At 44.1% G+C, this 14,009-nt stretch overlaps 1 protein-coding gene across 1 annotated transcript; it reads right to left on the bottom strand.

Annotated features, from left to right (window-relative positions):
- Window positions 1-9,568: 9,568 nt before the first annotated feature.
- nol12 (nucleolar protein 12) lies at window positions 9,569-12,077 on the bottom strand. The gene is given in 6 exon segments (NM_001304175.1): window positions 9,569-9,865; window positions 10,872-10,951; window positions 11,049-11,197; window positions 11,292-11,340; window positions 11,481-11,586; window positions 11,899-12,077. Coding segments are annotated over 6 exon segments (717 nt in total). The 5' UTR covers window positions 12,018-12,077; the 3' UTR covers window positions 9,569-9,651.
- Between the last annotated feature and the right edge of the window lie 1,932 nt (window positions 12,078-14,009).

Here is a 14,009-nt window from a genome sequence, read left to right as displayed (position 1 = left end):
CTCTTCTATCAGCTTGAATCAGTCGGCCCATTCTCCTCTGACCTCTACCATCAACAAGGCATTTTCGCCCACAGGACTGCCGCATACTGGATGTTTTTCCCTTTTCACACCATTCTTTGTAAACCCTAGAAATGGTTGTGCGTGAAAATTCCAGTAACTGAGCAGATTGTGAAATACTCAGACCGGCCCGTCTGGAACCAACAACCATGCCACGCTCAAAATTGCTTAAATCTCCTTTCTTTCCCATTCTGACATTCAGTTTGGAGTTCAGGAGATTGTCTTGACCAGGACCACACCCCTAAATGCATTGAAGCCACTGCCATGTGATTGGTTGATTAGATAATTGCATTAATGAGAAATTGAACAGGTGTTCCTAATAATCCTTTAGGTGAGTGTATATTATTATTTTGTTTTTACCCTGTTTTTCCCCCCTCCCAATTTCAAGATGTCCAATTCGCAATTAAGGCAAATTAAGGGCTTGATTATAAGCCCTCTCCTCTCCCATCTGTACTCCAAGTCACTATGCTAAGTCACATCCACAGTGTCTGGCCAGTCATTGCTACGTGAATGACACCAGATTCTTCCTCCCCTTATGACAACAGATTCTTCCTCCCTCTCTGACACCCGGATGGCAACAGGCCTCCTCCTCTGGGGAAAGGCCTATCTACACCAACAACTCCCTGTCACTCTTTTAAAAGGACCTCAGCGTGCCACTGGACAACAGACTGTTGTTCGAGGCGGTGACTTGATCCTGTAGGTTCATGCTCTATAACATTAGTAGGGTACGACATTACCTCACTCAGGAAGCGGCGCAATTATTAATCCAGGCACTTGTCATTTGTACACTCTCGCTTGCTGTTTTCACATATCTTTTGCCTTCTTTCTAGCACTGACATTGATGGACCTGCGGGGTTGCTCCACTAGGCTTCCTAAAATGTGTGCCCTAACTGCAGGCAGCTCTGGGGGGTAAGGTAAGGGCATCTGCTAAATTGCTAAAATGTCAATGTAAAACAAATGTAAATGTGAAATACTATGGCCAAACACCACAATTGAGCTTCAAGGTGCCAAACAGAAATAGTCAATGGAGCACGATTATAAAACCCTCCCATCAAACCCGGGCACCCCCAATTCGGCATCCTCTGAGGGCAACCAAGATAAGAACTCTAATTTCAATGACAAGCTAAACTGCGAGACAGTGACATCACCTGTGCAGCAATCGGGAGCCTTAAATATACCATGTGTCAGGAGGCAAGGAATTGGCGTACTTCCCATTGTTCTTTGGAATTCAGAGGCATTTCTCCCAGCTGGTTTTGGCTGACTGTGAGGAGGTATTACACTGAATGTACCTGCACGTGCAGAGAAGTGGACGAGTGTGCACGAGAGAGTCTCCCACTGCCGCCGCTCTGCCATCCTATGTGGTCTCTCTCGAGGTCTCCCGAGTTATCCAGCCACTCTCTGGAGGGATGTTTAGTGAGGGAGTGGCTGAAATATCAGATCCATGACGTCAGAGAAAACAAAAAAAAAAAAAAATTGTCAGTCACAAAATATTGACACAGCTGAGACACAGAGGGAGAAACAACTTGCAACCTCATCCTCTATCCGTCCACAATGGAAAACCCTAACCTGGCTGGTTTGAAAAGCTCCTGTCTCCCCGAGGGATGGTGTGGAGTCGGTCCCTCGTGACCAACCGTCTCCCTTTGGAGGACAGGCTTGACCTTTGGTAGATCCGCCATCACGGCATACTCCTCCCTATTCCTCCCTGCTGACTCCCCCGACATCTGGCCAGACTCCGAGGACTCTATTGAACTTTGAGATGAGGTGTGTCTTTGCATCCGAGGGGAGGGACTTCGCTTGCGGTCGGTCAATTGCTGCGTGCCTGGGGAAGAGCTACAGGTCTCTAGACCCGACCTACAACGGCTACTCCTTGTTTCCCAGGTGACAGTAGAGGCCTTCTGGGAGGGATTGGTTGTTCTGTTATTTCTGCCCTCTGTGAATTGAGAGGTGCTGCATAGTGAGTGGGAGGAGGTATTGGAGTCGTGCCGGGCGTCACCGTAAGTGCTTTTTCTTTCGTAGGAAACGTTGTAGTCACCACCACTGGTTGTGTTTCTGAGGAGTGAATAACCCGGTGGGTCATTGACCCTTCTGGATGGAGAGCATGTGCGACCATAGTTGCTTTGATCATTGATGGCCCCACTTTTCTCAGATTTGTGCGATAGTGATTGGCTGGGGTTGTCTTGGCTCCTTGAAGGGGAGGAGCTATGACTATTACGACTATGGTATTTGACAGAGGTGTTTGTCTCTGATTTCTGAAGTAGTGTTTGGCGAGGGGCATTATAATCCTTTCTCGAAGGGGTGGAGCTTCGACTGTCTCGATGTTGACTATTCAGGTAGCTATTAGATTTACTTTTGTGCAGCAATGACGGGCTCTGGGGATCATTGCCTCGCCTTAAGGGAGAGGAATTTTGACTATCACGATGTTGACTTCTGACGGAGGTTTTCAACTCAGACTTACCAAGCAGTAATTGGCTAGGGTCATTGTACCCCCTTCTCGAAGGTGAAGGGCTTCGACTGTCACGATCCTGACGATTCGCATTGTACCCCCTTCTCGAAGGAGAGGAGCTTCGACTGTCTCGATCCTGACGATTCATATTGTACCCCCTTCTCGAAGGTGAAGGGCTTCGACTGTCACGATCCTGATGATTCGCATTGTACCCCCTTCTCGAAGGAGAGGAGCTTCGACTGTCTCGATCCTGAAGATTCAGGAAGCTATTGGATTCACTTTTGTGCAGAGAGTCTCGGCTTGCGACATCATAGCTTTTCCGAGACTGAGAGCTTTGACTGTCACGACCTCGACCTTTTCCAAAACCATTCGCTTCACTTTTATGTAAAAGGGACTGACTAGTAGTGTCAAGGTCTCGTCTACCGGGAAGGGAAGAACGTGCACTTTCATAAGCATGACCGTTTAAGCCATTAACCGAATCAGATTTCCCAAAATACTGACTTTTGACATCATAACCCTCCCTAATGGGCGAGCCGCATCGACCATTATGTCGACTATGACCACCGAGAGAACTGCTTGTTTCAGATTTGCGAAGGAGGGTTGTGGCATCGTTAGTTCTCCTCGCAGGAGAAGAATTGCGACTTTCCCCACTGAGACCCTTCATTAATTTGTTCCCATCGGATGCATTACCCCTCCTCAGGGGAGATGAGCTTCGGCTGTCCCATGCACGACCGTTCACGGAGCTTCCTCCTTCTGATTTGTGGAGCAGGGATTGGCCTGAACCCATCCGTGAAGGGGCGGAGCTTCGCGTTTCACGTCCATAACCATTCAATGGGCTGTTTCTCTCACTCCTACGCAGCGCATTTTTAAAATCTGCAACAGAGTTGCCCTGCGACATGGAACCAACCGAACTGGCCATTGATTTGACGTTTTTGTGCAAGCCTCCGAAATCAACACCCCGTCCGAAAGAGCTCTGCGGGGAGCCTCTAGAAGTCTGGTCCCGCCCTTGAGACCTGCCCCCAGATTCTAAGCCCAACTTATTGAGGGAAGGTGTTGATTCACTTCGTTTGAATGGGGAGGAGCTTTGTGAGGGCGAGGCGGAGCGAGATAGAGTGGAGCCTTGTCTCTGTGAAGTGAATTGCCCAGGCTGCTGATAGGAAGGGGAGTTTCCCCTACTGTATGAGCGGTTGAAACCCCTCCGGTTTGTGGAGGCCAGGGATTCTGCAATCTTAAAAGGGGTGGGGCTCGGTGAGCGAGGACCCACCTGAGCCTCAACCTCAATTGTGAGATCAAATGGGTCAGATTCAGGGATCTCCAGAGGACTGTCTGGATTTAGTATCTCTTGGTTTAGCCTCTCTGAGGCCAGCCCCAAGTTAGGGTTCCTAAAGGGGATGGTAGCTTTGGGCTCAGGGCTCCGGTGGCTGTATATGGGGTGTCCCCGCTCTGAATGGCGGAAAACCGGAGGGGGGATCTGATTCCTAAGAGAACGGGCTCCTCCCACCCTCCCAAGAGAGAAGTAGCCACTTTCACAATTTCTTTCTTCTTTTAACACTAAAGAAAAAAGAAAAGTATCATCATGTAAGAGGGATCTTTCAACGTTGCCTAATTCTGAACATTGTGGCCGAATATTGATGCCCCAAAGCAGTCCCAGTACAGGCTGCCAGACTCCCACTTTATGACATTGAGCACAGGTACCTGACATCATCATGTAAATAACACCTATGCCTGTAATTGGACACATGTGGTTAAGTCCAGTCCTGACCCGAGTGTCTGCTGAGGCTCCCCCTGCTGTCGACCTCCTCTCTCCAGGCTCTTGGGTCGGGGCGGTGGGAGGGCAGGTCAATGCGGGTCATGCTGGGCTGGGTTGGGTGGTGCCAGGGAGGCAGGTAGTTGTCCTCTGCGGTTATGGAGCCACTGAACTCAGCGTGGTCACTGTGGTCACGACAGCTGGAAGAGCAGAAAGTAAAGACGAGCCATTGAACAGTGGAGAAAGAGGAAAGAGGAACAACATATACTGTGCAAAAGGCCATTTATTTGGGTAGTAACTGTTTTAATATAAAAAAGTGTGTGTGTATATATATATATGAATATAATATATATACTTTTTACAAATAAACAAAGCATGCTTGATTAATTTCTTGGTAAATATTTCATCAAACACAAAATCCCGTAACACAGTATTCAGAGATCTCAATACAAGTGCATATTTTAAAGAAATATACTAAACAGGAATTCTTAGCAGATCTTCGGTATCAAACACACAACGGATTGAAAAGGGGACCTGTCAGTGCTGTCGTCGTCGTCGTCGCCGTCACAAATGTAGAGGTCACAGTCTGGGCTCAGGATGCACAATGAGCTCTCCTCGTAACCCAACCGACAAACGCTGACATCACAGCTGCTTACCGCTGAAAGGTCATCTGAGTCCTCCTGATAGGACAATACGAACACAGATCACAGACAACGTCGGCCAGTACGGGAGCAGGTGACCTGTGTGACGCCATGTTGACCTACACTGGCTGAAACTGTCAATTATGTTGGTCATTTGAAATTATGAAAAATTCTTTGTCAGACAATGATAAATACTGCTTCTGCTGTGAGAGAAAAGCATACTGAATAGTGACAGAAACAAAACCTTTTGTGGGAACTAGCAAAATCTGACTCATTAGACCTGCATAAAATCAAGGCATCATTAATTTACAGTAACAAATTAATAACTGAACATAAGTTAAAGACAGTCATTATCATCAGACCTGGATGAACACCTCCGAGACTCTCTTTACAGATGTATCTCCATACGGTTCATCGTGAACAAGGTCTTCCCTCAGACTCAATCCTCCGTTCCTCCTGATCTCTCTCTCACACGTTGTCTGTCGCTCGAATAGAGTTACACTGTTGTAACTCTACCTAGATTGTGCTTCTCATTATTATTTCATTGGCGTCTTTTTCTTGATACATACAGCACAGGCTTTCCGGGTTTGGTTTTAGAATTTGTACGCTAATTCCCCGTTTGACTTGGACATTATTGGTTCAATTATTAGATTGTGGAGGTACAATAAATACTGTTTGACAGAATAAATAAATATTACAAATAATAGTTGTCAGTTTCTGTTTCAATTCATTTAAAATGAATACGTATGGAGTTCCTTTATAGAGCAAAATTAAATTATGTTAAATTATTAGCTAATAATAAATGGAAAATAACAATGTGACCAAAATGATTAATCATTTCCCTTTAACAATATGGAATAATGTATGTAATGGTTTTGCTGTTACAAACAGCAATAATAAAACAATGCCATAATATCGGACTTCAGCTAAATGTATTGGGGCAAAACGTGACACCAATAGAACTGTGCCTTCATACTGTATGTGTCTTGACATACAGTGGGGAGAACAAGTATTTGATACGCTGGCAATTTTACAGGTTTTCCTACTTACAAAGCATGTAGAGGTCTGTAATTTTTATCATAGGTACACTTCAACTGTGAGAGATGGAATCTAAAACAAAAAAACATTGTATGATTTTTAAAGAATTAATTTGCATTTTATTGCGTGACATAAGTATTTGATCACCTACCAACCAGTAAGAATTCTGGCTCTCACAGACCTGTTAGTTTTTCTTTAAGAAGCCCTCCTGTTCTCCACTCATTACCTGTATTAACTGCACCTGTTTGAACTCGTTACTTGTATAAAAGACACCTGTCCACACACTCAATCAAACAGACTCCAACCTCTCCACAATGGCCAAGACCAGAGAGCTGTGTAAGGACATCAGGGATAACATTGTAGATCTGCACAAGGCTGACAATAGGCAAGGTGCTTGGTGGGAAGGCAACAACTGTTAGCGCAATTATTAGAAAATGGAAGAAGTTCAAGATGATGGTCAATCTCTCTCGGTCTGGGGCTCCATGCAAGATCTCACCTCGTGGGGCATCAATGATCATGAGGAAGGTGAGGGATCAGCCCAGAACTACACGGCAGTACCTGGTCAATGACCTAAAGAGAGCTGGGACCACAGTCTCAAAGAAAACCATTGGTAACACACTACGCCGTCATGGATTAAAATCCTGCAGCGCACGCAAGGTCCAAGGTCAAGCCAGCGCATGTCCAGGCCCATCTGAAGTTTGCCAATGACCATCTGGATGATCCGGAGGAGGAATGGGAGAAGGTCATGTGGTCTGATGAGACAAAAATAGAGCTTTTTGGTCTAAACTCCACTCGCTGTGTTTGGAGGAAGAAGGATGAGTACAACCCCAAGAACACCATCCCAGCCGTGAAGCATGGAGGTGGAAACATCATTCCTGGGGATGCTTTTCTGCAAAGGGGACAGGACGACTGCACCATATTGAGGGGAGGATGGATGGGGCCATGTATCGCGAGATCTTGGCCAACAACCTCCTTCCCTTAGTAAGAGCATTGAAGATGGGTCGTGGCTGGGTCTTCCAGTATGACAACGACCCGAAACACACAGCCAGAGCAACTAAGGAGTGGCTCCGTAAGAAGCATCTCAAGGTCCTGTAGTGGCCTAGCCCGTCTCCAGACCTGAAACCTATAGAAAATCTTTGGAGGGAGCTGAAAGTCCGTATTGCCCAGCGACAGCCCCGAAACCTGAAGGATCCGGAGAAGGTCTGTATGGAGGAGTGGGCCAAAATCCCTGCTGCAGTGTGTGCAAACCTGGTCAAGAACTACAGGAAACGTATGATCTCTGTAATTGGAAACAAAGGTTTCTGTACCAAATATTAAGTTCTGCTTTTCTGATGTATCTAATACTTATGTCATGCAATAAAACGCAAATGAATTACTTACAAATCATACAATGTGATTTTCTGGATTTTGGATAAAAATTACAGACTTCTACATGCTTTCTTAAAAGAAAGCTTGTGGGAAAACCTGCAAAATTGTCAGTGTATCAAATACTTGTTTTCCCCACTGTACTTGGCTTGGATGTGGGCCCTCCGTAACCAGCCTTCATGTATAATGTTACCAGTGATTCCCAAAAGGCCAGTAAATGATCTCCCTTCATTAATTTGTCATGAAAACATTCTCTTCACTGCCCTCCTCATATCTTCCTTCTCCACGTTGATCTTCTTAAACCATTAAACTCATTGACAACGCGCAGGGTATCACCATCTGTTTTAACATCATACGTTACTGCGCCCTTTTGATCCCTTTTCAGCCCTATCCCGCAGTTTCCCAGACACAGATTAAGACCAAAAACAAATCTAGATCAATGGAAAATCTCCATGGGAATATATTTTTAGTCATGGACTAGTCCTAATCTCGGTATGGGAAACCGTCCCTTTGAGTGTTACTGGTTTAATGGGGTGCTCCCCTTTGAAACGATAAAATCTTCTTGAGACCTGTCTCCTAGCTAGAGTCGCAATCATTAGGCCCACATTAAGAGCCCTCTCCCCTGCTTCCTGGCATGTAATGATCCGTGAATGGCCTCACTGCTTATCTGACCCTTTCCCTGAACCAATATCTTCCCTACCACCTCTATTTGTACAGGCCCAGTTAATCCTGTCACGCAACACACTTCTAATGGCCTCTCCCCCTGCCCGTCGAGTTTCTCACCTTGGCACTGGTGTCCCACTCTTTCCCCTGCGTTCTTGGCGCTACTAGCAGTGCTGCCGGAGGTCCGGTGTCTGGCTGTGGCTCCTCCTCGGCTGTGAGGTTCGGCAGAGGTGTTACAACTACATCCTTGCCTGTACCCGTGCCTGAGTGCAGGTGCTTCTGGCGCAGGCACTCGTGGCAGCGGGAGGAGTCGAAGATGTTGGGCTGGAATGTGGGGCAGATGAGGTCGTCGCTGGTGAGGGGCATATCGTGTCCGGAGGTGGCAGTCGCTCACTCATCGCACCCCTCTGAGAGCAAAAAAAGCTTTTAGAGGCAGGGTAAAATAGGCCTCTGAATAAAACGCCACAAAGCAGAACTGAAAGTAGTGAAAGGAGTAGTACCAGTAAAACAGAATGTTTTTCATGTGTAGGATCTTTGGTCCAGAGGGATCCATTTAGCTTTAAGTGAAAGCATTAAGCAATTCACACACAAGAATATAGTGAAACACAACACAAATAGGAACACAAATCAGAACAATCTCAAAAAACATTGTTATTACTAAGACGGATAACATTATGTAACAACCCCAATATATAAACATTAAAGTACTCCATGTAAGAAAGAATGAATAAGTTTCTTTAAACATATTTATTCACTATTCACATTTTAGAAGAAAAGGTTTTCAACAATACCTGACAGAAGAGTCCTCAGTTGTCAGTTAAACAGAGAATAGGCCATTGAAAGGAAGAGTTCTGTTCATCAGACCCCCAGCACAAACCTCTTCCCAGTACCCCTGTGGCTGCCACTCACACATGCATCTGATTGGCTGTTCCAACAATGGATGAAACTGATGCACCTCTGACCGCCATGTTGGCTCAGCTTAACATTAGAGAACCTGTCAGCCTGACAGATCTATAACCAAAATGTAGCATTACAGTACCTCTACTTAGGGTTGTATTAGATAACATGGGCTTCAGAAAGCTAAATGAAATGCATAAGCTTGTGACAGATGGCACACGCTGGCTCAGGTTAGCATGAATAAATAAACACAGCTAAGGTATGGGATTAACATACATTAATAGATCCTTGAAAATACAACTTCTCTTGTATCAAAGCAAATGTGGGAAAATGGGTACTTCAAAATCTCCATGACAACAATCGTGTTGTGAAGCACACAACCGCGCTTTAGAAAGGCACGTAAAGGGCGATTCTCTGATGCTCCTAAACGGATGTTGTCTGAAGGATCAAGTTTCCTATCAGACAATGGACTACAGAATGGGGAATTCACACACAGACACACAAATATAGCATTGTAAAAGGATATACTGTAAATGAAAAGAAAATATTTTATTTTAAAAGGCCACACATCAGTTCCAAAATGTACAAAGGACAGTACTGAAAAAGGTTAGAAATTGAACAGTGTCGGAAAGGGCCCCTATGGATTGAACAATGGTTTTAAATTGAAAATGGCTGTGGGTATTGTACAGGGGACTTTTCTGCTGCATCCTCTTTTCCAAAATGTCCATCATGGCTGTTTTGGATCCTGATCAAACAAGAAGACCAAAACCGCCCACAGCAAATATATATATTTATAGCTCTCAGTCCTTGTGATGTATCCTCTTTCCAGTCAGTCTGCGTCTTTGCTTCTTGCTTGTCCTCCCCATTCTGTTCTTGTCAACTCTGTTCTTCTTGTCTATGGCACCTGGCTTCTTGTCTGTTGACCGGCCTTTTCCTTTTGCTTCCTGCTTCGCTTTCCTGCTTCCCTTCCGCTGCTTCTGGTGGGCGTGGAGTGAAGCATTCAGGGAGCAGATTCTACAAAGTGGGGAGAGGGGGGGGGGGTTATGGCCCAGTGAGAAACAGGAACACATCAGATAAAACAGACAAGGGTGAACATGAGGCAGTATGCTCCATGAGACACATAGAGCAGTCAGAACTAAATGTAGAATTACTTACTACAGTTTCTGGGTGCAATAAGCATTGGCTGAGACTAAGCCATGTCAAGCAAGGCAACAATAATGTCCATAGACGCATGGTATCAAGATTTGGGCACACAGATTATTCCGTGCCAGAGTAGAATGGAGTTTTCCACAAAATTCTAAATTGAAGTAAATCCATCATGGTGGACGTGAGGCTAATTGGTTCCTTGTGAGCAGAGGAATGTAGCAGATTCCTTAACTTAAGGGGGAAAGGGGTGAGATATGTGACCTTGGATGGTTTGCATTTTCAACTATTTCCTATAGCACCTCCATCAGGTCAATCAAGGTAACTGTCTAACTGCCGGAAGTCCATGGCACGACACGTCATTCTCCCAAATCTGGCCAAAATCAGGCCAGCGGTGCACAAGAGTGATCCGCAGTCCCCTCACCAGGTCATCAGGTTTTAATCCGGTTCTGAGAGGTCACTGCGTTTCCGCAGTTCCCTCACCAGGTCTTAATCCGGTTCTGAAAGGTCACTGCGTTTCCGCAGTTCCCTCACCAGGTCATCAGGTTTTAATCCGGTTCTGAGAGGTCACTGCGTTTCCGCAGTCCCCTCACCAGGTCATCAGGTTTTAATCCGGTTCTGAGAGGTCACTGCGTTTCCGCAGTTCCCTCACCAGGTCATCAGGTTTTAATCCGGTTCTGAGAGGTCACTGCGTTTCCGCAGTCCTACCAGCCAAGACGGGCAACATGTTTTAAAAGCATCTAGTCATTATTTCCCCCTTCTTCTAGACTTGGTGTCCACATCTTGGCCTCCATAACTGACCACGGCAACATTGTTTACTGTCAATAGCAGCACAGGCCTCTTTCAGTAAACATAAAAGACTATGACCACAACATACTTTTTATTGAGGATGGGATCACCAGATTTCTTCGGCATAGCAGAAACTTTCTCCAGTTCCTCCTCTTCCTCCCCGGTAACCTTTGAAAGAAAATTCACAGTTAAAACGTCTTTCCAAGAAACAATTTCAAAACATGAGACCACTGGAAAGGAAAAAAAACAATAGCAAATGCTTCACCTGATTGGTTGCTGGCGCAAAGAGGCTGGCCCCTGAGAGGTCAAGGTCACTGATAGTTGTTACAGTAACTGTGTGGTTGGGGTGGTCATACTGCACAGACTCAGTTGTGCCCGTTATCACATCCTCCAGTTCATCTTCTTGGTCCTCGTCTGTGGAGATGACCACAATAAAATGCAATTACACACAGAGAATTTGCGTAATTGTGGATATAATTAGTAGTTGTATGTTTTAGTTCAAACTCACCGAGAGCATCTTTTCTTTCCTGCAGTAACTTCAAATACTCCTTGTGTCTCTGGGAATTGATTATTTCATGAGATTATTCCAACCACATTGTGACCATTTCATTAATCTAAATACAAAGTATTATATGCCATGTCTATAGACGTTTCCCTGGGTTTTTAAATCTTATTTTTCCTATTAACCAATGTTCACCTCCTCTCTGACTCTCTTCTGCTCCTCCTTTATTTTGGTCTGGATTTCCACCACTGCTGCTTTTCTCCTCTCCACCTTTCTCTTGTGGAATCCTGTCAGGTATTCCCTAAAGGATCAGAGAATCCAGATTGTTGAGTAAATTCATGGGTCATTAGTAGTGGTACACTCACAAAGACTTAATGGAAGGATAAATGAGAATTACACGTCACTAAAGGTCCGCAGACATTTTTTCAAAGGTTGTGTTTACCACAGGCAGTCTGTAAAAACGCAACCAAAGACATACGTAAGATAATGCTTTTCTGTCACCGATTAATTATTTACATAAACTATTACCAGACCATCTTAATTACAATTACCTAGAGAAAATAATTAGTGTTTAGATGATGCTAGTTAGTACAGCAGAACCAGCCAAACTTACTGTCGCTCGTTATCGTTGAACATGACCACACACTTCTCTCTTATTTTAGATCCAGGTTTAAATTTCTCATTCTTATCTTTTTTTAATAGCTTTTTGTTCCAGTTCTTCATGTTTTTCATTTTGACAACACGTGAGTTATTATTTTAGCTTGCTTGTTGCTTGTTGGAACTTCCTGCTCTGCGTGTGCATCATAAAACGTGGTCCGATAAGGAATCACTCGATGTCCCGTTCATCCCCAGTTTAAATTATTCTGATGCTATAAATGCATTTAATGTTTCCAACATGGCGTGTTCAGCAATACTGGACAAAGTACCCTGTTTCCATATTAGAAGTAGATGGATACCGTCAATTACCTTCTATTACCAAACTTTGCTAAAAGTGAAAATCACCCACAAAAACACTACTTGAGTATAAGTAAAAGATTTAATGAAATGTAATATGAAAAGTAGAAAAATGTATATATATATATATTAACCAAAACGTATGATTTTGTGGTCATTTTACATTTGCTGAAAGCCAGGGTCCCACTTAAACACAGATATAGGGTTACATGGGTTAATCCATCCACCTGAAGTTGAAAAGAAATAAAAATAAAAATATATGTTCATGTAGGGAAGCGTTATGATAATTCTGTAATATGTCAAGTTAGTATGTTGGGGCAAGATTCCCCCCTCCAATGGGATTTGCCCCTTCATGGTTGAACATTCGTTTCTAAATGTAATTTAAACATTGGTTAGCCCAGTTACCCAAGACTAAAAACGAAAACTGAACTGAATTATTATTATTCTGAAACCATTAAATAGTATTAACATAGCACACTGCTAAAAAAAATGTATAAGGGAAAACCAAATAATTACAGTATGACACCAAGTCATTCAGACCTCAGGGATATCAATCTGTCCAGTTAGGAAGCATAAGCGGTTAGGTACCGGGATGACCTCAGACCCATCATCAGACCTTACACTGGTGCAGGGGGCCCAGGGTTCCTCCGGGCCTCACGTGGCCAGGGTGTGTAGGCAGTTCCTGGATGACAAAGGCATTAATGCCATTGACTGGCCCTCACGTTCCTCAGACCTGAATCCAATTATCCATAATGAACCTCAGGGACATTATGTATTGGTGCATCAGACACCGCCAAGTAGCGCCACAGTCCGTCCAGGAGCTCACTGATGCCCTGATCCAGGTCTGGGACATCCTCCAGGACCCCATCCGTCCTCTCATCAGGAGCCTGCCCAGCATGCACACTGCTGGGTCACATTATAAGTTGCGGTGATTAAATTCACAGTTGGAACAGCCTGTGATTTCAACTGTTTACCTGGATTTTTGGAGCGAGTTTGAAACCAGGCCTCAATCGGTTAGAGATTTAAGGTTTGATTGACCGTTGTTACGTAATTTTGTTCTCAGCCATTTACACAATGTACAGTAAAGATGTATCTTCAATTTGTTCCATCATCAAGACCCATGGACCCTCCCTAGTTACTCCCCATTGATTTTGGAAGAATTTGCCCTTTTTGTTTTGAGGGTGAAGGTACATTATTTTTCCACATAAGGTAATTGGATTTTGGTTTAATAAAATCACATAAATGGTTTGTGTGATTTTTTAAAATTGGGTTACCTTTATCAATTAATGTAGTTGGGTATGTAAAAAAAAAAGGACAACTTTCCAGGGGTTGTACTTTTTCACATGACCATAAAGTGCATTTGGTGTCTAGAAGAGACACATTTTAGTGGACATATCTACCTGGTAGTTCATAGCAGGGTGTGACCCATCCAAATTTGACAATGTAGACTATGGTGTCATTACTAAATATAGACCATATTCCACTCTGAGCCTGAACAGATATCAGAAGCCATTTTCCTGGGACATTCCAATGGGATATGCCACTTTTAAGTGCTACGGCTACAGCCTTTATCTGTGGCATACTAACCACATACCTTAAACCCACTCAGTGCCATATAGCCAATATAAACAGGTAACCAATTGCAAAAAAGCCCAAAGGACATAGCTTTAATAAGGGTCCTGTCCTAAATAATCTTGTTCGGGCAGAAGTCTCCCTACTGATAGGCGTCAGTCATTTTTAATAATAAAAAATAAAAAAACAGTTGTTTTC

The sequence above is a fragment of the Esox lucius genome, chromosome 11, assembly GCF_011004845.1.
Source record: "Esox lucius isolate fEsoLuc1 chromosome 11, fEsoLuc1.pri, whole genome shotgun sequence".
Lineage (NCBI taxonomy): Eukaryota > Metazoa > Chordata > Actinopteri > Esociformes > Esocidae > Esox > Esox lucius.
Note: the sequence above shows the minus strand (reverse complement) of the source record. Positions and strands in the feature narration are given on the sequence as shown.